Genomic DNA, 26,244 nt, shown 5'->3' with positions numbered 1-26,244 from the left:
CAAGAAATAATGCATAAGATTTGAAAGATTTGATAAGAACAGTCTAATTATGTTAAATGATGGCTGACCAACAGCATTAAAAACTACATGGGTAATTTCACTATAGATCTCACATGTACATCAGCAGGATTGTCATTAATCAGTGGGTGGAAATAATGGATCAGGATTCAATAGGAAGTAGTCATGCACCTCTGGCTGAAGGTTAAGTGAGGATACAGCGAACTTTTCCTTGAGACTTCATTTTAGGAATGAAAATTGAACAGATGATACGGTTAGCTGCATCTAAGAGTGTCTCTATGAAAAAGATTCCCCAAAGAGGAACAATGGTTCATTGTGGAACGAGGGATGTAACTTTGCAGCTTGAGCGAGGAACAGAGCATATAAAAGGATATCCACTGGAGAGCTACTGAATATGAGAGACTTACCGCGGAGCCAAAGCTCGACGTGTAATAAAAGAAGAAAGAAAAACAGTTGGAAGTCTTCTCTAGTAAATTAAGACTTGATACACCAATAAATAAAGGCCTCGAGTTTAGTTAATAGAGTGGCTGGAGGACATCAGTCTGCTATTGTATCCCTTACGACAATGGTATTGAGGCTGAAGATGATTAAAGTAAAGCAAATATCTTGAACTCCAAACAAGTTATAGTTGAAGAAAGATGAGTGAGGAAAGCAGGAGGAGAGAAAATATTATATAAACCATAGAATACATTAAAGTCAACTGGGATCTTTCTCGAACAAACAAAGTATTTTTCACATAGAGACGAACTGGAAAACCAATTATTTAAACATGCTGTAGCTCTAGGGTTGGTGTTGGATGAAATGCTCACTCCAGTCTAAAATATGGAGATTGACTGTCTTGCCGAGGAGGGCAAACATTATGTAATAATCGCAATCTTTACATTTGTGAAGGAGTCGAGTACGTTCTTAAAGGCCCGTTGCTCGGATCGCTGTGTTATGTAGAATTATGGAACGGATGATAACAGACAGACTGAGATGTCGGCGTGGTTTTAGGCAAGGGTGCTGAATCTGGACACTGACATCAAGAAAACTATAGCATATAAGTAGGTGCAGTATTTCTTAAGACTGAAAAGGAAAGGGTATTTTTTGCTCTATGACACAAGAGGAGAGGAAGAATTCTTAACTGGATTAAAAACTTTTTATGCAACAAATGAGCTCAGGGGCAGGTTGAAAATGTGGGGAACTTGAGTTGGTGAGACCAACCTCCCAGAGGAATCCTATCAGCCCTGTCCTTTTTATTTTTTTATTTAACTCGTGAATGGAACATTCAGAATAGGAAAAGCAGATAGCTCTTCTTTATTTACAGAAGCGAGGGAGGAGCCTCTCATATGGTTTAAAGCGAATTCAAAGAGCTCGTGGATAATGTGATGGAGTGCGCCAATGACTGAGGCTTAAAAAATATTAATACACAAAGCAAAATACATGCAGAATCTGCAAATATATGGAGAAACTCTCAGAAAGTCAAGAAAGTACACCTTGAGAAGGTTTCCAGAGTGTGGAAGAATAATAAATGTACTTAGGTCTGTGGCAGGCTCTGACTCGGGGGCTGACAGAGAGTCAATGATGATATATAGAGCAATAATCAGATCTATTATTGACTATGGATGGATGGCTAACGGTTCAATTGCTCCTAAAATGATTACAAAAACTGCATATTGTACAAGCCCTGAGAATATGTGTAGTGAGGCACAACTTCAATACCTGCCTCATTGATAGAAATGTTAGAGTTGCTTTTGCAGAGCAGATGAAACAAACTTGGACTGAAATACTCAATGAAAACTTAAGGGCATGCTGAAGGATTTCATGGTGCAACAATATGCCTGCTAGATCAACACTCAGAATCCCTGTAAGAGTGAAAATGGCCAAAGAAAACGTGATCTAAAATGTGAAGCAGGAGAAAATTAGAACAATTAATATTAATGCCTGTGGATGTTGATCAGTTGTACCATTATAACTGAACCCAGAACCTCATGTCAATTTAAGCAGTCAGAATATAACAAGAGAAAGAAGAGAGGGCATATAGTGAAGGAAGCTGCAACACTTACACCGATGGATTTATACAGATGGAGCAAAGAACTCGGAAAGTGGAAAAAGACATTCGCAATTGTCGTCAGTATTCACAGCAGAGACGCTGTAAATATTACAGGCACTTGTGTAGACAAAAAAGGAACCAGACAATTCGGTAGCATTCGCTTCAATAGGAAAATCACCTAATCCAAGGTTAGACCTGATGTGCTGACGAAGATTTATCAACATTGTGTAGATTTCATAAAGAAGGTTGCGAGGTCGGTTTTAATTTGGAGACACCTCACATGGAAGGTGGGAAACAAGGAGGCACATTAATTAGAAAAGAATACAGTTCTCGAGAAATGAACAGAAATTTCCTCTAACCTTCATTAATAATTGAAAAAGTCGGTAAGAGAAATGTGTCAGAATACTTAGGGCCAGTCTTTACAAAAGAAAGCCCTGAAAAAAAGGAAACTATCTTGCCTACAAAGGGAAAGACTATATATTTATGTTTACATGTATATATGTATGTGTGAATCTATTAATGCGGATATGTATGCGTATACAAATTCAGTGCATTACATACTGAATTTCGTTGTAGCCTACCTGTGCTATATGTAATGACAATAAATTTTAATCTAAATAACTAGTTTCAAGCCTCTGGAGAAACTCTGTAGACTATTTATCCAGTTTTGTAAATATTCCATGAGCTTATAGTTACCACCTGTGTTACGCTGTTTCATCATAAACTGAACAAAATAAAAGTTACGAAGCGGTAAAGTTAGAAATATATTTACAGATATGCAAAGGCTGGTGTACCTAATGAAGTGGCAAGTGATAAAAAAAAAGAATTTAATGACAAACAGCAGGGGGCGGAAGTGTCGCGTCCGGTCTGTCTAACCCAAAAAGAAGAAGGAGAAGAAGAAGAATCGGTCGCTCTGCCTTCCCATGATGCATTGCGGCAAAGACCCGGCGCGGACATTCAAAACTATGGCGGAAGACGCGATTATAGTTAAATCAAATCCGGAGGACACTGAAAATACGTCCACGGGTATCGGCGTAGACACCGGGGTGAGACGGTGTCTCTCGTTTTCGTCTGAAAAAGACATTAGCGCACTGGAGGAACCGAAAAAGTCGTGTGAAGTCCCGACGTTACAGAGTGTTCCCGACGACTCGAGTCCGTGTCGACTATCCTCGGAAATCTCCGATCAGCTCCCACCACCAGCAGCACTGGGTGTGAACACATGTCTGAAGGCGAAAAATGCGAATAAATTAAAAGATGCTGCCTCTAAAGAAAACGCTGTGAATAATGCTGAAGATAAGGAAAACGCTGCCGTGCCCCCCTCAACCATGACTCAAGGTAACTTAACTACTGTCGTGTCCACTTTCTCTTCAACCTTCAACTTAACTGTGATAGTGTACAACTTATTTATTGGAAACGGCAAATCTTATTTTATTTATTTATTTATTTTGGCTGAACAAAGTTTGGGGAAATGTCTCTATCTACTGTTTTTCCCTGGAGTATTCACCGATCAGCCACAACATTAAAACCACTGCCAGGAGAAGTTAATGATATTGATCATCTTGTGACAATACAGTGTTCTACTGGGAAACTTTTGGACCTGGCATGTTACTGTGGAGCACTGATGCCTCACAGCGAGAAGGTCCCGGGTTCGAATCCATGGGCCGGCTGGGCCTTTCTGTGTGGAGTTTGCATGTTCCCCCTCGTGTCTGCCTGGGTTCTCTCCGGGTACTCCGGCTTCCTCCCACCATCCAAAGACATGCTGGTTAGGTTAATTGGTGATTCTAAATTGGCTGTAGGTGTGCATGTGAGTGTGAATGGTTGTCCCTGGCCCTGCGATAGACTGGCGACCTGTCCAGGGTGTACCCCCACCTCTCGCCCGATGACAGCTGGGATAGGCTCCAGCAGACCCCCACGACCCTTAACAGGAACAAGCGGGAACAGAAGATGAATGAATGAATGAATGAATGTTACTGTGGATGTTACTTAGACATGTACCACCCACCTAGACCAGACCAGGCGCCCCCACCCCATAGCAATGACACTCCTTGATGGCAGCATCCATCCCCAGCAGGATGCACAGGCACACACACAAAAACGCTTTAGGAACAACTAAAAAAAATAAACATGAAGAACAGCACAAGGTGTTGACCTGGCCTCCATATTCACTAGATCCCAAACTGATCAAGTATCTGTGGGATGCACTGGAACATGGCTGATCCACAGAGACCCCTCCCCACAACCCACAGGACCCAAAGGCTCCCCACTAACATTATGTTTCCAGACACCACAGGACACCCTCAGATAGGTGAATGTCCATTCTCTGATGAGTCACAGCTATTTTGGAGGCACAAGATTAGGAAGTTGGTCATAAGCCTGATGGGTGTAAATCACAACTCAAAAGTCAGACAGAAATTGATGTCTGCATGACGAAAATAAATGCGTGTACAGAAATCCCTGCTAAATATGCACTTATTGTTAGTTTTAATGTTGTGGCTGATCATTGTATTTTTTAAAAACAAAAACAAAAGCTGAATCAAAGGCGACTGGACTTGTTGGGGTTCTTGAAGACATTTCACACTCATCCAAAAGCTTCTTAAGTTCTACAACATGTGAAAAGCTATGAAAAGTTTGTTCTCAATTGCCATCATTATTAATACTTGGCATACATCCTTTTAAACTGGAATAATCCGATTTAATTCTCCCACAACAGCCAGACATTAGCTATAAGTGGAGTTTTTGGGACAGTGAGCACAATCTCTTTATCAGAAAACAGGCCTTACTTAACATTTAACCAACAAGAATTGAGTAAGTACTCATATGACTTTTTTTCTGTTTCTATACAGATAACACACAAGAGGACAACACTTCTAGTCTGGGAAGGTTTCAAGACTCCAGTGCCAGTAAACAACATACTGACACAGAGGACAGAGATGCTGAGGTTTTGAGAAAAGCACAACAGGAAGGCCGTGTGAATGTGGTGTTCCCCGGCACTGTGACTCAGGAAGGCTGCTGCCGCTTCGTCAGTGAGATCCTCAAGTGCATTCTTTATCAGAGGCAGCAGCTACCCATGACGTACGACCAGCTGGTGTACTCCCAGAAGAAACAGCAAGCGTCAATGCAGGTGAGGAGGAAATGTTATTGTAGAGCACTTCAGGTGTTCACAAATGAAGGAGTGTTGTGTTTCATTACTGCTTTTGCTTGTCAGGATAAGGACACAGTGAGTCGGAGGCCGGCGCAGTCCGCAGACGTGGACTCGCGCAAGTGTCAGCAGACGCTTCAGGAGCTGGAGGAGGTGCTGCAGCAGCTGGAGGTGCTGTTTTCCGTGAGCAGGGTGCCCCGCGTGCTACTGTTAATGGGTGGCTCCCTCATTCTCCCCAAAGAGCTGTATGAGATCAATATGGAGGCTCTGGTATTGGCCGGCGGAGATCAATGTCTACGGGTGTCGTCGTGCTTAAGGCAACTCTTTCGCACTCTTTTCATAGCTGACCTTTTGTCTGACACCAGGCCTGTTCGACTGATGCCCACCACGGTCTTGGCGCTGGCTCACAGGGATTGCGGCGTCGGCTGGTTCCGCCCTAAGCTACAATTTAAAGTCCCAACTCGTGTAAAGAACCGAGTCATCGCTCTGTCTACTGATCCCAGCATCTTTGTGGAACCAAGGGCCGAGGGCTCAGACGGCCAGGATTATGTGTGGTTTCAAGCCCCCATGACTATTAAGGGCTTCAGCAACTGAACTGATGAAATTTGGGAATACTCTAAGATTGGAGCTCCCTTTTTAAAAAGAGCATTTTGAGCTTAAATTTTTAACTGAGCTGTACATATTTTAATTATGAGTTACACTTTTTTTTCATCAACATGAATTTATTGACCCAAGCAGTTTGTCTTTTTTATTGTCTTCTGGATTACTGACAGAATACAGAGAGCGGTCGGCAAGTGATGAAATCTATAGACACTGCGCTATTGATTATTTATTTAAAAAAAAATCACTTATTACAACACAGCAACGTCATATCAGTGCAATACATTTTTGCTGAGCACAACTTGAAATGTTTAATGAATTATATTGCTTTCTTCAATCTATTCTGTGAATGCATAAAGGAGCCAGTATCAACTGTGCATGTTTACTTTTTACTTATGTTTACTAAAACTCTGCAATAATCAAGCAACATGACGTGTTGTGATGTGGAGAAGATCAAGCTACAAGGATCAGCATGTATCCCATTTGGAATAATCAATAAAAAAAAAAAAAGCAAATGTGCCATAAGTGCATTGGTCTGAAAGTGCATCAAACGGCTCAGAACTTCTTCTCCACTTTTTTGACAAAATGGAAAATGTCGTCGGCTAACAGCTCGGGCTCTTCAAAGGCAGCAAAGTGGCCACCTCGGGGCATGAACGTGTAGGTGTAGATGTCTTGATACTTAGTTTGCGCCCATGATTTAGGGCAATGCATCAGCTCTCCAGGGAAGGCAGCCAGTCCAGTAGGCACAAAAACATTAGTCCTGAAACAAAAGATGTATTTTTATTAACTATCCTCACACCAGAGGATCAAATTAAAGATTTCAGATTTGCAAAATAATTAGATTGTATGAACAGTTGGCACATACTTTCCATCCACTCTACTTTGAGGATTACTCTTAAAGTTCTCTTTGTAGAAGCGCATGGAAGACACTATGGAGCCTGTGGTCCAGTAGATCATGACATTTGTCAAGAGGTCATCCAGGCTGAATTTTCTGTACAAAAAGCCATAATTTTATTAATTACAACCAGAAACAATCACAAAAACCTTGCATGTAATTGATGTGACAAGTATAATGCTTGTACACTTCCAGCCCGCCATCCTCCAGTGCTCGGTTGTTTATATCAGTCCCGGTGGAGAACTTTTCCAGGATGTAGGCTGCCAAGCCCACAGGAGAGTCATTCACTCCACAACCTGCAAACACAAATTAAGAGTCGAGAAGTTGGAAGTTGGCTTGTTTGAGGTTGATTTGCTTTAGTTGTGATAAACAGTCAATTTGACTTTGACTTGTCAATACTCTACAATTACATGGACACTGGTTTTACCCTTAATAATCAGAATAAACGCCCAATTGGTATAAATAAACGCCTCATTTAACGACCTCAGACTCGCCCGATGGGAAGGAATGTTCAAGGTGGTGAAAACCTTATATATCAGCATCTGCAAATCAGCTTCATCCATTCCCCCCATTGAGGTGAAGCATGATGAGTTTCCAGGAGGGACAGAAGTGTGATAGAAAAACAAGTTGGTAATAAAGTTGGGGGAGGGGCTCATTTAATTTGCAAAACCTCTTTGGATGTGTTATAAAAAGTTAGATTCTGTTTCTTTTGTGGCATGTAGACACATGGATTCTTCTGTTTAAACACTTAGAGTTCCTGATCAATGATTTCAATCAGCTTGAAGAAACATTGCCCCAGTGATTGTAATCTATAGCCACTGTTTGATCAGCGTTAGTGAGATTGTTTACTTGCTGTGTGTGTTCCCACCTGCAGTGTCCGGTTTAGTGGCCTGAATGTGAAAGTAGCCTGATTCCCTCAGTAACATCCATACATTCTTCTCAAAGTAGGGGAACAAGCGGCGAACATCTTCCCGACCGAAGCCCACCAGGAAGGGCAGATATGGACCAATCATGAGGGACAACAGCATTTTGAAACCTCTCCTTGATGAGAACATGTTTAGGTGGAGACCTTTCACACAGCTAGAAAAGATAAGTTGTGAAACAGAGGAAAAAAAGTGTCAATAATACCAAGATTACAGGTTGTAAAACGTGTTATTCTCTGTTAAATGTGGATTTATAGCCCCCCCAAAGGCTGAAGGACCTGACGGAGTGTCACCTAGAGTCCTGAAGGCCTGTGCTGAACAGCTGGCAGGGCCGGGTCATAGACATTTCCACCTCCTTTCTTATACAGGAGACAGTTCCATGATCCTTCAAATCTTCTGTCATAGTATCAGTGACAAAACATGCAAATGCATCCATCCGCACTGAATGATTTCGGGCCAGTGGCATTCACATCAGTCTTGATGAAGTTCCTCAAAAAACTGATTAATCAGTCAATAAACTCAGTGGGTCCAGACACAGTGGACCCCCCCGACAGTTTGACTACCGCAGATCAGTGGATGACGCAGTGTCCCTGGCGCTTCACTCCACACTGTCCGTATGCTCTTCCTGAAATACAGCTCAGCCTTTAACACCATCCGGCGTCCAATCAAGGTGATTGTGAAGCTGACAGATCTTGCAGTACCAACACCCACCTGTAATTGGACAACAGGTGGTGAAGATGGGGAAACAAAAGTTTCAACCTCTCCAGGGCTGCTGCCTCAGCCCTAAACTCTACGCCCTGTACACCTATGACTGTGTCTCCACTCACAATAACAATGTCACCATTAAATATGCAGATGACACAAGCATCCTGGGTCTCATCAATCACGGGCATGTCAGCAGACCTGAGCTGGGCCACGAAAACCAGGGCTAGCAGGTGGCTTTACTTCATCAGACTGCCAAAGAAGGCTGGACTGAAACGTCAGCCTCTAGCCCAGGCCTACAGAGGACACATTGAGAACATTCTCACTGGTGTGGTTTGGAAACACAACCAAGGCTGAGAGAAAAGCCCTTCAACGAGTCGTCAAGACCGCAAGAGAGGATCATCGGCCTCCCCTCCATGGATACACTTAACACGCATCGCCGCAGGAGAAAAGCCCAGAGCATCCTCAGCAACCAACACCATCCAGCTCACTCCCTGCTCAGGTGGAAGGACACAGGACATGAGACACCACTGGCCATAACCTTAACCTACTGTTTATTTTTATATTTTTACTCAGGGAACTTCGCACAAGTATTCCAATGTACCTGTACTTTCGTGTACCTGTGCAAATGGCAATGAAGTCTATTCTGTTCTATATCAGCTCCATTTATCAGGAATTTGCATTGTCGTGGGTTTTGGTTAATCTGTGCACACACACCGCGGGCACTGTTCCGCAGTCAGAATGTCACAATGTTTAACAAGAGGGAGGTGGAAATTTCTCACCAGTGGTAACTTGTATTTTCTGTAAGGGCTTTGTTTAGTGCTTACTGAGGCTTCATCTGTGCCATGTTGGTGGTGATGAGCGAGCCCCAGTCTCCTCCCTGCAGATAGAACTTTGAGAACCCCAAACGCTCCATCAGTGTCAGGAAAATCCTGGCAGCCGCGAGGGTGTTGAACCCTGAAAGTGAAGCACATTTTGTGAACACCCGCTGCTCAGGCTGGAACGCACTTTGGCTTTGTTTTGAATGATCTACCTTGTTTATGAGGGGCTTCGGAGAAACCGTAGCCGGGGATGGATGGGCATATGACCTCAAACGCGACACCGTCGTGGTTCTGCGTGAGAAGCGGCAGAATCTTGTAGAACTCATAGAAGGAGCCCGGCCAGCCGTGGAGGAGCATGAGAGGCAGGACCTTCTGGTTCTCGCGGCGAGGTGGGCGCACGTGGATGAAGTGTACATCCAGTCCTGTATTACAGCACAGGCAGTGGTGTGAGAAAACACAAGGCCAAACATTCGAATGATCACAAAACACTGTAGACTGAAATTGTGGCGCTGTGTGTACCTTCTATTTTGGTTTTAAAGTGTGGATACTCATTAAGCACTGCCACCTGCTTCTTCCAGTCAAACTCATGTCTCCAGTAGGAAACCACTTTCTTGAGATAAGTGGAATTGAAGCCATAGTGGAAGCAGCTATCTTCTAAGGGATCGGTGTAGCGGGTTCTGTCAATGCGCTCATGGAGGTCCTGTTCAATAGGAGCACGGCTGATTACTTCACACAAATATTTTAATCCTGTTAAAAGTCATCCAATGTTTGAGCCCACCTGAATCTCTTGATCTGACGTTTGCACTTTAAAGGGATAGATTTTATCATCCTCTGACAGTGGCTTTCTCCCTGCTCCCCACCAGCCTTCACCGAGAGGAATGCTTTTCACTTTTCTCCTGTTGTGCACCAAGTATGCCAGTATTCCGCCCACTGTCACTGCAGTACCGATAAGAAACTGCTGTTGGACGACATCCAAGCCAAAGCATGAGGAAAAAAATATCACCTCAATTAAAATGACATCTCCCACAATAATGTATGAATGCAGTTCTTCAATAACAAAACATGTGGCAGAAGTTTTCATTCTTACTTCAAAGCCTCCAGTCTTTGCATCGTGCCTGCTCCAAAGGTTGACGCGCACTAGGTCAGAGGTTGAATATATTTATTTTTCCTCAAAACGCGTAGAAAGTTGCGTGCGTCAAAAGTGAGCCACCGCGCGCATTAACACCCCGTGTTTGTTTGGAGTGTCCCGTTAATTTTCACAAAAGAAAAAAAAAAACAAGAACATGTACTTAAAGCCTCACCGTTGCGAAGATAAGAGAAAGGCAGACTTATGTCCCAACGAGATGAGGTTGTGTTGCACTGATTGTTGATTGGCTGCCGAGGTATGCCACTCCGAGTGCGCAGGGCAGCCGTGACGTTGCAGTTTATATTACAGGAAGGCGACGCCAAATGTGTGTTTGTTGTTTTGACTCCGACTCTTGCAGCTGCGACCGCCGAGAGAAAGAGAGACACGATGTGGAAGATTGTGTTGGCTGTCCTCGCCGCCGTTTTCGCCGTTGGGTACAGCGGGATGCCCGGCGGCCTCAGCGACGCTGATATCAACGACCCAGGTGTGCGAAATGCTCTGGACTTCGCCGTCAACGAACACAACAGACGCAGCAACGACGTGTACCTGAGGCAAGTGGCAGAGGTGGTGAAGGTTCAGTCTCAGGTGAGAAACGTTTAGACTTGGAAATGACTACACTACTGTATTGTGAATAGAAAGCCCACCTAGTAAACTCATGAACGCTCCAGTTCGTTAAAATGGTGGCCCTTTTTGAGTTATCAGACATGTTGTGGCTGATCATTGTATTTTTTAAAAACAAAAACAAAAGCTGAATAAAAGGCGACTGGACTTGTTTGGTTTCTTGAAGGCATTTCACACTCATCCAAAAGTTGTACAATATGTGAAAAGATATGAAAAATAAAAGTCAGAAAAGTAAGAACAATACTTGACGTAGGGGCTACCTCCTTTTAAACTAGAATAATTGGACTGGACTTAATTCTCCCACAACAGCCAGATATTAGCTATATGTTGAGTTTTTTCAAAGTGAGCACAATCTCTTTATTAGAAAACAGGCCTACTGAACATTAAACCAGCTAGAATTGAGTAATACTGGTCCATTTCTCATATGACTTTTTTTCTGTTTCTATGCAGATAACACACAAGAGGACAACACTTCTAGTCTGGGAAGGTTTCAAGACTCCAGTGCCAGTAAACAACATACTGACACAGAGGACAGAGATGCTGAGGTTGTGAGAAAAGCACAACAGGAAGGCCGTGTGAATGTAGTGTTCCCCGGCACTGTGACTCAGGAAGGCTGCTGCCGCTTCGTCAGTGAGATCCTCAAGTGCATTCTTTATCAGAGGCAGCAGCTGCCCATGACGTACGACCAGCTGGTGTACTCCCAGAAGAAACGGCAAGCATCAATGCAGGTGAGGAGGAAATGTTATTGTAGAGCACTTCAGGTGTTCACAAATGAAGGAGTTTTGTGGAGTGTTTCATTACTGGTTTTGCTTGTCAGGATAAGGACGCAGTGAGTCGGAGGCCGGCGCAGTCCGCAGACGTGGACTCGCGCAAGTGTCAGCAGACCCTTCAGGAGCTGGAGGAGGTGCTGCAGCAGCTGGAGGTGCTGTTTTCCGTGAGCAGGGTGCCCCGCGTGCTACTGTTAATGGGTGGCTCCCTCATTCTCCCCAAAGAGCTGTATGAGATCAGTATGGAGGCTCTGGTATTGGCCGGCGGAGATCAATGTCTACGGGTGTCGTCGTGCTTAAGGCAACTCTTCTGCACTCTTTTCATAGCTGACCTTTTGTCTGACACCAGGCCTGTTCGACTGATGCCCACCACGGTCTTGGCGCTGGCTCACAGGGATTGCGGCGTCGGCTGGTTCCGCCCTAAGCTACAATTTAAAGTCCCAACTCGTGTAAAGAACCGAGTCATCGCTCTGTCTACTGATCCCAGCATCTTTGTGGAACCAAGGGCCGAGGGCTCAGACGGCCAGGATTATGTGTGGTTTCAAGCCCCCATGACTATTAAGGGCTTCAGCAACTGAACCGATGAAATTTGGGAATACTCTAAGATTGGAGCTCCCTTTTTAAAAAGAGAATTTTGAGCTTAAATTTTTAACTGAGCTGTACATGTTTTAATTATGAGTTACACTTTTTTTTTTTTTTTTTTCATCAATATGAATTTATTGACCCAAGCAGTTTGTCTTTTTTATTGTCTTCTGAATCACTGACAGAATACAGAGAGCGGTCGGCAAGTGATGAAATCTATAGACACTGCGCTATTGATTATTTATTTAAAAAAAAAATCACTTATTACAACACAGCAATGTCATATCAGTGCAATATTTTTGCTGAGCACAACTTGAAATGTTTAATGAATTATATTGCTTTCTTCAATCTATTCTGTGAATGCATAAAGGAGCCAGTATCAACTGTGCATGTTTACTTTTTACTTATGTTTACTAAAACTCTGCAATAATCAAGCAACATGACGTGTTGTGATGTGGAGAAGATCGAGCTACAAGGATTGGCATTTATCCCATTTGGAATAATCAATAAAAAAAAAAAAATAAATGTGCCATAAGTGCATTGGTCTGAAAGTGCATCAAACAGCTCAGAACTTCTTCTCCACTTTTTTGACAAAATGGAAAATGTCGTCGGCTAACAGCTCGGGCTCTTCAAAGGCAGCAAAGTGGCCACCTCGGGGCATGAACGTGTAGGTGTAGATGTCTTGATACTTAGTTTGCGCCCATGATTTAGGGCAATGCATCAGCTCTCCAGGGAAGGCAGCCAGTCCAGTAGGCACAAAAACATTAGTCCTGAAACAAAAGATGTATTTTTATTAACTATCCTCACATGAGAGGATCAAATTAAAGATTTCAGATTTGCAAAATAATTAGATAGTATAAACAGTTGGCACATACTTTCCATCCACTCTACTGTCAGGATCACTCTTCAAGTTCTCTTTGTAGAAGCGCATGGAGGACACTATGGAGCCTGTGGTCCAGTAGATCATGACATTTGTCAAGAGGTCATCCAGGCTGAATTTTCTGTACAAAAAGCCATATTTTTATTAATTACAATCAGAAAAACCTTTCATGTAATTGATGTGACAAGTATAATGCTTGTACACTTCCAGCCCGCCATCCTCCAGTTCTCGGTTGTTTGTATCAGTCCAGGTGGAGAACTTTTCCAGAATGTAGGCTGCCAAGCCCACAGGAGAGTCATTCACTCCACAACCTGCAAACACAAATTAAGAGTCGGGAAGTTGGAAGTTGGCTTGTTCGAGGTTGATTTGCTTTAGTTGTGATGAACAGTCAATTTGACTTTGACTTGTCAATACTCTACAATTACATGGACACTGGTTTTACCCTTAATAATCAGAATAAACGCCCAATTGGTATAAATAAACGCCTCATTTAACGACCTCAGACTCGCCCGATGGGAAGGAATGTTCAAGGTGGTGTAAACCTTACATATCAGCATCTGCAAATCAGCTTCATAAGTTATCCCCATTTAGGTTAAGCACGATGAGTTTCCAGGAGGGACAGAAGTGTGGTAGAAAAACAAGTTGGTAATAAAGTTGGGGGAGGGGCTCATTTAATTTGCAAAACCTCTTTGGATGTGTTATAAAAAGTTAGATTCTGTTTCTTTTGTGGCATGTAGACACATGGATTCTTCTGTTTAAACACTTAGAGTTCCTGATCAATGATTTCAATCAGGTTGAAGAAACATTGCCCCAGTGATTGTAATCTATAGCCACTGTTTGATCAGCGTTAGTGAGATTGTTTACTTGCTGTGTGTGTTCCCACCTGCAGTGTCCGGTTTAGTGCCCTGAATGTGAAGGTAGCCTGTTTCCCTCAGTATCGCCCATACATTCTTCTCAAAGAAGGGGAACAAGCGGCGAACATCTTCCCGACCGAAGCCCACCAGGAAGGGCAGATATGGACCAATCATGAGGGACAACAGCATTTTGAAACCTCTCTTTGATAGGATCATGTTTAGGTGGAGACCTTTCACACAGCTAGAAAAGATAAGTTGTGAAACAGGAAAAAAAGTGTCAATATTATCAAGATTACAGGTTGTAAAACGTGTTATTCTCTGTTAAATGTGGATTTATAGCCCCCCCAAAGGCTGAAGGACCTGATGGAGTGTCACCTAGAGTCCTGAAGGCCTGTACTGAACAGCTGGCAGGGCCGGGTCATACACATTTCCACCTCCTTTCTTATACAGGAGACAGTTCCATGATCCTTCAAATCTTCTGTCATAGTATCAGTGCCAAAACATGCAAATGCATCCATCCGCACTGAATGATTTCGGGCCGGTGGCACTCACATCAGTCTTGATGAAGTGCCTCAAAAAACTGATTAATCAGTCAATAAACTCAGTGGGTCCAGACACAGTGGACCCCCCTACAGTTTGCCTGCCGCACCAACAGATCAGTGGATGACGCAGTGTCCCTGGCGCTTTACTCCACGCTGTCCGTATGCTCTTCCTGAAATACAGCTCAGCCTTTAACACCATCCGGCGTCCAATCAAGCTGATTGTGAAGCTGACAGATCTTGCAGTACCAACACCCACCTGTAATTGGATTTTGGATTCACTAATAGACAGACAACAGGTGGTGCAGATGGGGAAACAAAAGTTTCAACCTCTCCAGGGCTGCTGCCTCAGCCCTAAACTCTACGCCCTGTACACCTATGACTGTGTCTCCACTCACAATAACAATGTCACCATTAAATATGCAGATGACACAGGCATCCTGGGTCTCATCAAACACGGGCATGTCAGCAGACCTGAGCTGGGCCACGAAAACCAGGGCTAGCAGGTGGCTTTACTTCATCGGACTGCCAAAGAAGGCCAGAACTGAGACGTCAGCCTCTCGCCCAGGCCTACAGAGGGCACATTGAGAACATTCTCACTGGCGGCATCACAGTGTGGTTTGGAAACACAACCAAGGCTGAGAGAAAAGCCCTTCAACGAGTCGTCAAGACCGCAAGAGAGGATCATCGGCCTCCCCTCCATGGATACACTTAACACACATTGCTGCAAGAGAAAAGCAGAGCATCCTCAGCAACCAACACCATCCAGCTCACTCTCTGCTCAGGTGGAAGGACACAGGACGTGAAACACCACTGGCCATAACCTTATATGCAATAAACTACTGTTTATTTTTATATTTTTACTCAGGGAACTTCACACAAGTATTCCAACGTACCTGTACTTTCATGTACCTGTGCAAATGGCAATGAAGTCTATTCTGTTCTATATCAGCTCAGTTTATCAGGAATTTGCATTGTCATGGGTTTTGGTTAATCTGTGCACACACACACCGCAAGCACTGTTCTGCGGTCAGAATGTCACAATGTTTAACAAGAGGGAGGTGGAAATTCCTCACCATAACTTGATAACTTGTATTTTCTGTAAGTGCTTTGTTTAGTGCTTACTGAGGCTTCATCTGTGCCATGTTGGTGGTGATGAGCGAGCCCCAGTCTCCTCCCTGCAGATAGAACTTTGAGAACCCCAAACGCTCCATCAGTGTCAGGAAAATCCTGGCAGCCGCGAGGCTGTTGAACCCTGAAAGTGGAGCACATTTTGTAAACACCCGCTGCTCAGGCTGGAACGCACTTTGGCTTTGTTTTGAATGATCTACCTTGCTTATGAGGGGCTTCGGAGAAACCGTAGCCGGGGATGGATGGGCATATGACCTCAAACGCGACACCGTCGTGGTTCTGCGTGAGAAGCGGCAGAATCTTGTAGAACTCATAGAAGGAGCCCGGCCAGCCGTGGACGAGCATGAGAGGCAGGACCTTCTGGTTCTCGCGGCGAGGTGGGCGCACGTGGATGAAGTGTACATCCAGTCCTGTATTACAGCACAGGCAGTGGTGTGAGAAAACACAAGGCCAAACATTCGAATGATCACAAAACACTGGAGATTGAAAATTGTGATGCTGTGTATACCTTCTATTTTGGTTTTAAAGTGTGGATACTCATTAAGCATTGCCACCTGCTTCTTCCAGTCAAACTCATGTCTCCAGTAGGAAACCACTTTCTTGAGATAAGTGGAATTGAAGCCATAGTGGAAGCAGCTATCTTCTAAGGGATCGGTGTAGCGGGTTCTGTCAATGCGCTCATGGAGGTCCTGTTCAATAGGAGCACGGCTGATTACTTCACACAAATATTTTAATCCTGTTAAAAGTCATCCAATGTTTGAGCCCACCTGAATCTCTTGATCTGACGTTTGCACTTTAAAGGGATAGATTTTATCATCCTCTGACAGTGGCTTTCTCCCTGCTCCCCACCAGCCTTCACCGAGAGGAATGCTTTTCACTTTTCTCCTGTTGTGCACCAAGTATGCCAGTATTCCGCCAACTGTCACTGCAGTACCGATAAGAAACTGCTGTTGGACGACATCCAAGCCAAAGAAAGTTTCCCTGCAAAGCGTGGACAAAAAAAAATAAAAAATATCACCTCAATTAAAATGACATCTCATTAATGTATGAATGCAGTTCTTCAATAGAAGTTTTCATTCTTACTTCAAAGCCTCCAGTCTTTGCATCGTGCCTGCTCCAAAGGTTGACGTGCACTAGGTCAGAGGTTGAATATATTTATTTTTCCTCAAAACGCGTAAAAGCTGCGTGCGTCAAAATTGAGCCACCGCGCGCATTAACACCCCGTGTTTGTTTGGAGTGTCCCGTTAATTTTCACAAAAGAAAAAAAAAACAAGAACATGTACTTAAAGCCTCACCGTTGCGAAGATAAGAGAAAAGCAGACTTATGTCCCAACGAGATGAGGGTGTGTTGCACTGATTGTTGATTGGCTGCCGAGGTATGCCACTCCGAGTGCGCAGGGCAGCCGTGACGTTGCAGCTTATATTACAGGAAGGCGACGCCAAATGTGTGTTTGTTGTTTTGACTCCGACTCCTGTCGCTGCGACCGCCGAGAGAAAGAGAGACACGATGTGGAAGATTGTGTTGCCTGTCCTCGCCGCCGTTTTCGCCGTTGGGTACAGTGGGATGCCCGGCGGCCTCAGCGACGCTGATATCAACGACCCAGGTGTGCGAAATGCTCTGGACTTCGCCGTCAACGAACACAACAGACGCAGCAACGACGTGTACCTGAGGCAAGTGGCAGAGGTGGTGAAGGTTCAGTCTCAGGTGAGAAACGTTTAGACTTGGAAATGACTACACTGCTGTATTGTGAATAGAAAGCCCACCTAGTAAACTCATGAACGCTCCAGTTCGTTAAAATGGTGGCCCTTTGTGAGTTATCAGACATGTTGTGGCTGATCATTGTATTTTTTTAAAACAAAAGCTGAATAAAAGGCGACTGGACTTGTTTGGTTTCTTGAAGGCATTTCACACTCATCCAAAAGTTGTATACTATGTGAAAAGATATGAAAAATAAAAGTCAGAAAAGTAAGAACAATACTTGACGTACCTCCTTTTAAACTAGAATAATTGGACTGGACTTAATTCTCCCACAACAGCCAGATATTAGCTATATGTTGAGTTTTTTCAAAGTGAGCACAATCTCTTTATTAGAAAACAGGCCTACTGAACATTAAACCAGCTAGAATTGAGTAATACTGGTCCATTTCTCATATGACTTTTTTTCTGTTTCTATGCAGATAACACACAAGAGGACAACACTTCTAGTCTGGGAAGGTTTCAAGACTCCAGTGCCGGTAAACAACATACTGACACAGAGGACAGAGATGCTGAGGTTGTGAGAAAAGCACAACAGGAAGGCCGTGTGAATGTAGTGTTCCCCGGCACTGTGACTCAGGAAGGCTGCTGCCGCTTCGTCAGTGAGATCCTCAAGTGCATTCTTTATCAGAGGCAGCAGCTGCCCATGACGTACGACCAGCTGGTGTACTCCCAGAAGAAACAGCAAGCATCAATGCAGGTGAGGAGGAAATGTTATTGTAGAGCACTTCAGGTGTTCACAAATGAAGGAGTTTTGTGGAGTGTTTCATTACTGGTTTTGCTTGTCAGGATAAAGACGCAGCGAGTCGGAGGCCGGCGCAGTCCGCAGACGTGGACTCGCGCAAGTGTCAGCAGACCCTTCAGGAGCTGGAGGAGGTGCTGCAGCAGCTGGAGGTGCTGTTTTCCGTGAGCAGGGTGCCCCGCGTGCTACTGTTAATGGGTGGCTCCCTCATTCTCCCCAAAGAGCTGTATGAGATCAGTATGGAGGCTCTGGTATTGGCCGGCGGAGATCAATGTCTACGGGTGTCGTCGTGCTTAAGGCAACTCTTCTGCACTCTTTTCATAGCTGACCTTTTGTCTGACACCAGGCCTGTTCGACTGATGCCCACCACGGTCTTGGCGCTGGCTCACAGGGATTGCGGCGTCGGCTGGTTCCGCCCTAAGCTACAATTTAAAGTCCCAACTCGTGTAAAGAACCGAGTCATCGCTCTGTCTACTGATCCCAGCATCTTTGTGGAACCAAGGGCCGAGGGCTCAGACGGCCAGGATTATGTGTGGTTTCAAGCCCCCATGACTATTAAGGGCTTCAGCAACTGAACCGATGAAATTTGGGAATACTCCAAGATTGGAGCTCCCTTTTTAAAAAGAGAATTTTGAGCTTAAATTTTTAACTGAGCTGTACATGTTTTAATTATGAGTTACACTTTTTTTTTTTTTTTTTTCATCAATATGAATTTATTGACCCAAGCAGTTTGTCTTTTTTATTGTCTTCTGAATCACTGACAGAATACAGAGAGCGGTCGGCAAGTGATGAAATCTATAGACACTGCGCTATTGATTATTTATTTAAAAAAAAAAATCACTTATTACAACACAGCAATGTCATATCAGTGCAATATTTTTGCTGAGCACAACTTGAAATGTTTAATGAATTATATTGCTTTCTTCAATCTATTCTGTGAATGCATAAAGGAGCCAGTATCAACTGTGCATGTTTACTTTTTACTTATGTTTACTAAAACTCTGCAATAATCAAGCAACATGACGTGTTGTGATGTGGAGAAGATCGAGCTACAAGGATTGGCATTTATCCCATTTGGAATAATCAATAAAAAAAAAAAAATAAATGTGCCATAAGTGCATTGGTCTGAAAGTGCATCAAACAGCTCAGAACTTCTTCTCCACTTTTTTGACAAAATGGAAAATGTCGTCGGCTAACAGCTCGGGCTCTTCAAAGGCAGCAAAGTGGCCACCTCGGGGCATGAACGTGTAGGTGTAGATGTCTTGATACTTAGTTTGCGCCCATGATTTAGGGCAATGCATCAGCTCTCCAGGGAAGGCAGCCAGTCCAGTAGGCACAAAAACATTAGTCCTGAAACAAAAGATGTATTTTTATTAACTATCCTCACATGAGAGGATCAAATTAAAGATTTCAGATTTGCAAAATAATTAGATAGTATAAACAGTTGGCACATACTTTCCATCCACTCTACTGTCAGGATCACTCTTCAAGTTCTCTTTGTAGAAGCGCATGGAGGACACTATGGAGCCTGTGGTCCAGTAGATCATGACATTTGTCAAGAGGTCATCCAGGCTGAATTTTCTGTACAAAAAGCCATATTTTTATTAATTACAATCAGAAAAACCTTTCATGTAATTGATGTGACAAGTATAATGCTTGTACACTTCCAGCCCGCCATCCTCCAGTTCTCGGTTGTTTGTATCAGTCCAGGTGGAGAACTTTTCCAGAATGTAGGCTGCCAAGCCCACAGGAGAGTCATTCACTCCACAACCTGCAAACACAAATTAAGAGTCGGGAAGTTGGAAGTTGGCTTGTTCGAGGTTGATTTGCTTTAGTTGTGATGAACAGTCAATTTGACTTTGACTTGTCAATACTCTACAATTACATGGACACTGGTTTTACCCTTAATAATCAGAATAAACGCCCAATTGGTATAAATAAACGCCTCATTTAACGACCTCAGACTCGCCCGATGGGAAGGAATGTTCAAGGTGGTGTAAACCTTACATATCAGCATCTGCAAATCAGCTTCATAAGTTATCCCCATTTAGGTTAAGCACGATGAGTTTCCAGGAGGGACAGAAGTGTGGTAGAAAAACAAGTTGGTAATAAAGTTGGGGGAGGGGCTCATTTAATTTGCAAAACCTCTTTGGATGTGTTATAAAAAGTTAGATTCTGTTTCTTTTGTGGCATGTAGACACATGGATTCTTCTGTTTAAACACTTAGAGTTCCTGATCAATGATTTCAATCAGGTTGAAGAAACATTGCCCCAGTGATTGTAATCTATAGCCACTGTTTGATCAGCGTTAGTGAGATTGTTTACTTGCTGTGTGTGTTCCCACCTGCAGTGTCCGGTTTAGTGCCCTGAATGTGAAGGTAGCCTGTTTCCCTCAGTATCGCCCATACATTCTTCTCAAAGAAGGGGAACAAGCGGCGAACATCTTCCCGACCGAAGCCCACCAGGAAGGGCAGATATGGACCAATCATGAGGGACAACAGCATTTTGAAACCTCTCTTTGATAGGATCATGTTTAGGTGGAGACCTTTCACACAGCTAGAAAAGATAAGTTGTGAAACAGGAAAAAAAGTGTCAATATTATCAAGATTACAGGTTGTAAAACGTGTTATTCTCTGTTAAATGTGGATTTATAGCCCCCCCAAAGGCTGAAGGACCTGATGGAGTGTCACCTAGAGTCCTGAAGGCCTGTACTGAACAGCTGGCAGGGCCGGGTCATACACATTTCCACCTCCTTTCTTATACAGGAGACAGTTCCATGATCCTTCAAATCTTCTGTCATAGTATCAGTGCCAAAACATGCAAATGCATCCATCCGCACTGAATGATTTCGGGCCGGTGGCACTCACATCAGTCTTGATGAAGTGCCTCAAAAAACTGATTAATCAGTCAATAAACTCAGTGGGTCCAGACACAGTGGACCCCCCTACAGTTTGCCTGCCGCACCAACAGATCAGTGGATGACGCAGTGTCCCTGGCGCTTTACTCCACGCTGTCCGTATGCTCTTCCTGAAATACAGCTCAGCCTTTAACACCATCCGGCGTCCAATCAAGCTGATTGTGAAGCTGACAGATCTTGCAGTACCAACACCCACCTGTAATTGGATTTTGGATTCACTAATAGACAGACAACAGGTGGTGCAGATGGGGAAACAAAAGTTTCAACCTCTCCAGGGCTGCTGCCTCAGCCCTAAACTCTACGCCCTGTACACCTATGACTGTGTCTCCACTCACAATAACAATGTCACCATTAAATATGCAGATGACACAGGCATCCTGGGTCTCATCAAACACGGGCATGTCAGCAGACCTGAGCTGGGCCACGAAAACCAGGGCTAGCAGGTGGCTTTACTTCATCGGACTGCCAAAGAAGGCCAGAACTGAGACGTCAGCCTCTCGCCCAGGCCTACAGAGGGCACATTGAGAACATTCTCACTGGCGGCATCACAGTGTGGTTTGGAAACACAACCAAGGCTGAGAGAAAAGCCCTTCAACGAGTCGTCAAGACCGCAAGAGAGGATCATCGGCTCTGACCTCCCCTCCATGGATACACTTAACACACATTGCTGCAAGAGAAAAGCAGAGCATCCTCAGCAACCAACACCATCCAGCTCACTCTCTGCTCAGGTGGAAGGACACAGGACGTGAAACACCACTGGCCATAACCTTATATGCAATAAACTACTGTTTATTTTTATATTTTTACTCAGGGAACTTCACACAAGTATTCCAACGTACCTGTACTTTCATGTACCTGTGCAAATGGCAATGAAGTCTATTCTGTTCTATATCAGCTCAGTTTATCAGGAATTTGCATTGTCATGGGTTTTGGTTAATCTGTGCACACACACACCGCAAGCACTGTTCTGCGGTCAGAATGTCACAATGTTTAACAAGAGGGAGGTGGAAATTCCTCACCATAACTTGATAACTTGTATTTTCTGTAAGTGCTTTGTTTAATGCTTACTGAGGCTTCATCTGTGCCATGTTGGTGGTGATGAGCGAGCCCCAGTCTCCTCCCTGCAGATAGAACTTTGAGAACCCCAAACGCTCCATCAGTGTCAGGAAAATCCTGGCAGCCGCGAGGCTGTTGAACCCTGAAAGTGGAGCACATTTTGTAAACACCCGCTGCTCAGGCTGGAACGCACTTTGGCTTTGTTTTGAATGATCTACCTTGCTTATGAGGGGCTTCGGAGAAACCGTAGCCGGGGATGGATGGGCATATGACCTCAAACGCGACACCGTCGTGGTTCTGCGTGAGAAGCGGCAGAATCTTGTAGAACTCATAGAAGGAGCCCGGCCAGCCGTGGACGAGCATGAGAGGCAGGACCTTCTGGTTCTCGCGGCGAGGTGGGCGCACGTGGATGAAGTGTACATCCAGTCCTGTATTACAGCACAGGCAGTGGTGTGAGAAAACACAAGGCCAAACATTCGAATGATCACAAAACACTAGAGATTGAAAATTGTGATGCTGTGTATACCTTCTATTTTGGTTTTAAAGTGTGGATACTCATTAAGCATTGCCACCTGCTTCTTCCAGTCAAACTCATGTCTCCAGTAGGAAACCACTTTCTTGAGATAAGTGGAATTGAAGCCATAGTGGAAGCAGCTATCTTCTAAGGGATCAGTGTAGCGGGTTCTGTCAATGCGCTCATGGAGGTCCTGTTCAATAGGAGCACGGCTGATTACTTCACACAAATATTTTAATCCTGTTAAAAGTCATCCAATGTTTGAGCCTACCTGAATCTCTTTATCTGACGTTTGCACTTTAAAGGGATAGATTTTATCATCCTCTGACAGTGGCTTTCTCCCTGCTCCCCACCAGCCTTCACCGAGAGGAATGCTTTTCACTTTTCTCCTGTTGTGCACCAAGTATGCCAGTATTCCGCCCACTGCCACCGCAGTACCGATAAGAAACTGCTGTTGGACGACATCCAAGCCAAAGAAAGTTTCCCTGCAAAGCGTGGACAAAAAAAATAAAAAATATCACCTCAATTAAAATGACATCTCATTAATGTATGAATGCAGTTCTTCAATAGAAGTTTTCATTCTTACTTCAAAGCCTCCAGTCTTTGCATCGTGCCTGCTCCAAAGGTTGACGCGCACTAGGTCAGAGGTTGAATATATTTATTTTTCCTCAAAACGCGTAAAAGCTGCGTGCGTCAAAAGTGAGCCACCGCGCGCATTAACACCCCGTGTTTGTTTGGAGTGTCCCGTTAATTTTCACAAAAGAAAAAAAAAAACAAGAACATGTACTTAAAGCCTCACCGTTGCGAAGATAAGAGAAAGGCAGACTTATGTCCCAACGAGATGAGGTTGTGTTGCACTGATTGTTGATTGGCTGCCGAGGTATGCCACTCCGAGTGCGCAGGGCAGCCGTGACGTTGCAGCTTATATAACAGGAAGGCGACGCCAATTGTGTGTTTGTTGTTTTGACTCCGACTCTTGCAGCTGCTACAGCCAAAAGAAAGAGAGACACGATGTGGAAGATTGTGTTGGCTGTCCTCGCCGCCGTTTTCGCCGTTGGGTACAGCGGGATGCCCGGCGGCCTCAGCGACGCTGATATCAACGACCCAGGTGTGCGAAATGCTCTGGACTTCGCCGTCAACGAACACAACAGACGCAGCAACGACATGTACCTGAGGCAAGTGGCAGAGGTGGTGAAGGTTCAGTCTCAGGTGAGAAACGTTTAGAAATGACTACACTACTGTATTGTGGATAGAAAGCCCACCTAGTAAACTCATGAATGCTCCAACTCGTTAAAATGGTGGCCCTTTGTGAGTTATCAGACATTACTGGTAGGCCTGGTAAGCCAACACCCAATGAAAGTTTTCTCTCCTGAGTATGATAATAGTAGTCGCTATTATATGGTTTTTATTCTGCATTTATTTATCTGTCTATCTTTCTATTTATTTATTACCTCACGGTGTTTATCGATCGTCTCTGAGCAGATGGCAGTGGACATTGACACTGATAGACATTTGGACTTTTGTAAACAAACGTAATTAATCCTGTCTCATCCTGTCCTGTCGAGGTTATGCGATTTGTTATGTGCGTGTGTTGAAGAACCTGTTGGTCTGTCATGCAAATAAATAGCTGTGCTCTTAACACAACTATAAAAAAAAAAAAAAGAAAAAAGTTTAAACTGACTTCTCATTGGGTAATTTGTAGCCAAATCATTTTACTGTCTTTAACTTCAAGTGGGAATAACATGCCTACCATTACTGAGCTGGTTTGTTTTTGTTTTTTTGTTTTTTTTTTACTGGAAGCAAGTGTCAGTATTTAGAGTATGTGTTAAGTTAATCTGAAAGTGGCCGGTTGCTTTATTTTTAAAGCTTACCATAATCTGTATCTCCGACTGTCACCTTCTTCTACTTCCAGGTGGTTGCAGGGATCAAGTACATCATAACTGTCAAGATGGGAAAGACCCCCTGCAGAAAGGGCGCCCAACATGAAGAGTGTGCAGTCCACACGGACCCAGAGAAGGCTCAGGTAATGACTCCCCCCTCAAAGAGATATGAAACCTGTGGCATACCTTGACCTAAAACCTTAAATTCATCATAATATCTTAAAACCTGCTTCGCTTTTCATTTTCATAAATGTGAATGCAACATGGAAGTGTTTAATATTATTCTGGACTTTATCTTTCAGACTTACCAGTGCACCTTCTCAGTGTGGAGCCGCCCCTGGATGAATGACATCAGGCTGGTGGAGGAGAGTTGCTAGAAAGAGAACAACGCGGGGGATTCTTCTGAATTGGCATTGTTTGCAGTATAATCTAAACTTCAAGTAGAAATTTCCCCCCCCTTAAAGGAACGACAAAAGTATTAACAGCTCTATTTTCTGTCCTGAGTCACTTCATTGTATTCTAGCTCAAACAAACTTGTTTCAAACTTCCTGATATGCACTGCAATAATATAGAGGTGTGTTTTAGAACAGCAACTTTTTAATGCCTAATCACTAAAACAAGCAAATGACAAGTTTTCTTGCATGAAATTGCTGATTAGCCTTTTAAAAACACAATTTTAATAAAATTCAAGTTGCATGTTGACATTTAATGAAAGTGTGTGCGGTTTTTTTGCGTTTGTATGACACTATTATTTTGAACACTATTACTTCTGCATTTTAAAAACACAATGTAATTGAGAACTGTCTGGAAGTTGGGGAGAAAAAAAAACTTCCTATCAAGTTGTGTAACACTTTGGACACGTTCATGTTTCAGTGTAATAATTAATCTTCAATGCTTCTACGTCGGTTAAACTATACTTTATTAAATGTTTTAAAATCTGATAATTTTGCGAAGGTAAAAAGGCTTTTATTTTTAAAATTCAGACAGGAAGTCGTCCTGTTATTTCTAGATTCGTTTATGAGACGTACAGATACGGACCGACTGTCAATAATTTATAAAAGCTGAGCCATTTCACTGGGACAGACATTAAATCAACAGACGGCATTTAAACTGCATTTGCCAAAAATGAAGATCCTAAACAAAGACGAGCTTAAGATCGCTGAAGGAGTGCTGCAGAAACACTTCCCGAGGAGTTATAAGGTGGGCAACTGGTACAGTGGCTTGCAAAAGTATTCATACCCCTTAAACTTTTCCATATTTTGTCACATTACGACCACAAACATGAACATATTTTATGAGAAAGACTGACACAGAGTGGCACACAATTGTGAAGTACAAAGAACATTATACATGTATTTTTTTTTTTTTACAAATAAAAAACTGAGAAGTGCGGTGTGCAAAAGTATTCAGCCCCCTTTTCTCTGAGTGCAACCAATTGCCTTCAGAAGTCACCTTATGATTGCTGAATGATTGAATGTTGACCTAATGACTAAATAGAGTCCACCTGTGTGTAATCTAATCTCAGTACAAACACAGCTGTTCTGTGACGGCCTCAGAGATTTGTTAAAGGCGGGCACACACTGTGCGATTGTCGGTTCATTTTGAGACGATTTGCCACTCGTGCGACTATTTTTTGAATCGGCCCGAATTTCGGCTCAATCGCGTGTCGTGCTTCGTGCAGTGTACGTGGGGTAACGAGGAGAGATTAACACCTCACAACGACCTCCCGATCACAAATCGTGTGCTCGCA

General features: G+C 43.6%; 7 protein-coding genes across 7 annotated transcripts; 4 read left to right on the top strand and 3 right to left on the bottom strand.

The window, feature by feature from the left end:
- Positions 1–2,973: 2,973 nt before the first annotated feature.
- On the top strand, positions 2,974–6,298 carry LOC311500399 (MAD2L1-binding protein-like; the record flags this gene model as incomplete). The annotated part of the gene is made up of 3 exons (XM_084561784.1): positions 2,974–3,385; positions 4,894–5,171; positions 5,256–6,298. 3 exons carry the CDS (start codon positions 2,974–2,976, stop codon positions 5,781–5,783), a joined length of 1,218 nt encoding a protein of 405 aa, XP_084417910.1. The 3' UTR covers positions 5,784–6,298.
- On the bottom strand, positions 6,006–10,518 carry LOC311500395 (epoxide hydrolase 1-like). Its single transcript, XM_084561780.1, has 8 exons — positions 9,909–10,518; positions 9,650–9,830; positions 9,343–9,552; positions 9,137–9,266; positions 7,553–7,764; positions 6,872–6,980; positions 6,655–6,780; positions 6,006–6,549 (listed from the first exon to the last, which is right to left on the bottom strand). The coding sequence occupies exons 1-8, from the start codon at positions 10,209–10,211 to the stop codon at positions 6,345–6,347; spliced, it is 1,476 nt and encodes a 491-aa protein (XP_084417906.1). The 5' UTR covers positions 10,212–10,518; the 3' UTR covers positions 6,006–6,344.
- A 104-nt stretch (positions 10,519–10,622) lies between these two features.
- LOC311500404 (MAD2L1-binding protein-like) lies at positions 10,623–12,612 on the top strand. The gene is made up of 3 exons (XM_084561788.1): positions 10,623–10,841; positions 11,328–11,605; positions 11,695–12,612. Exons 2-3 carry the CDS (start codon positions 11,552–11,554, stop codon positions 12,220–12,222), a joined length of 582 nt encoding a protein of 193 aa, XP_084417914.1. The 5' UTR covers positions 10,623–10,841; positions 11,328–11,551; the 3' UTR covers positions 12,223–12,612.
- LOC311500397 (epoxide hydrolase 1-like) lies at positions 12,455–16,951 on the bottom strand. The gene is made up of 10 exons (XM_084561782.1): positions 16,926–16,951; positions 16,714–16,763; positions 16,398–16,611; positions 16,139–16,319; positions 15,831–16,040; positions 15,625–15,754; positions 13,990–14,201; positions 13,309–13,417; positions 13,102–13,227; positions 12,455–12,996 (listed from the first exon to the last, which is right to left on the bottom strand). The coding sequence occupies exons 2-10, from the start codon at positions 16,734–16,736 to the stop codon at positions 12,792–12,794; spliced, it is 1,410 nt and encodes a 469-aa protein (XP_084417908.1). The 5' UTR covers positions 16,737–16,763; positions 16,926–16,951; the 3' UTR covers positions 12,455–12,791.
- A 167-nt stretch (positions 16,952–17,118) lies between these two features.
- On the top strand, positions 17,119–19,096 carry LOC311500405 (MAD2L1-binding protein-like). The gene is made up of 3 exons (XM_084561789.1): positions 17,119–17,335; positions 17,809–18,086; positions 18,176–19,096. Exons 2-3 carry the CDS (start codon positions 18,033–18,035, stop codon positions 18,701–18,703), a joined length of 582 nt encoding a protein of 193 aa, XP_084417915.1. The 5' UTR covers positions 17,119–17,335; positions 17,809–18,032; the 3' UTR covers positions 18,704–19,096.
- Positions 19,097–19,225: 129 nt separating this feature from the next.
- LOC311500398 (epoxide hydrolase 1-like) lies at positions 19,226–23,518 on the bottom strand. The gene is made up of 9 exons (XM_084561783.1): positions 23,201–23,518; positions 22,886–23,099; positions 22,627–22,807; positions 22,319–22,528; positions 22,113–22,242; positions 20,472–20,683; positions 19,791–19,899; positions 19,584–19,709; positions 19,226–19,478 (listed from the first exon to the last, which is right to left on the bottom strand). The coding sequence occupies exons 1-9, from the start codon at positions 23,221–23,223 to the stop codon at positions 19,274–19,276; spliced, it is 1,410 nt and encodes a 469-aa protein (XP_084417909.1). The 5' UTR covers positions 23,224–23,518; the 3' UTR covers positions 19,226–19,273.
- A 4-nt stretch (positions 23,519–23,522) lies between these two features.
- Positions 23,523–25,208, top strand: cst3 (cystatin C (amyloid angiopathy and cerebral hemorrhage)). Its single transcript, XM_084561790.1, has 3 exons — positions 23,523–23,823; positions 24,527–24,637; positions 24,797–25,208. Exons 1-3 carry the CDS (start codon positions 23,626–23,628, stop codon positions 24,869–24,871), a joined length of 384 nt encoding a protein of 127 aa, XP_084417916.1. The 5' UTR covers positions 23,523–23,625; the 3' UTR covers positions 24,872–25,208.
- Positions 25,209–26,244: the final 1,036 nt, after the last annotated feature.

The sequence above is a fragment of the Chelon labrosus genome (assembly GCF_963514085.1).
Source record: "Chelon labrosus genome assembly, chromosome: 15".
Taxonomy (NCBI): Eukaryota; Metazoa; Chordata; class Actinopteri; order Mugiliformes; family Mugilidae; genus Chelon; species Chelon labrosus.
This window is presented reverse-complemented; position numbering and strand designations above follow the sequence as displayed.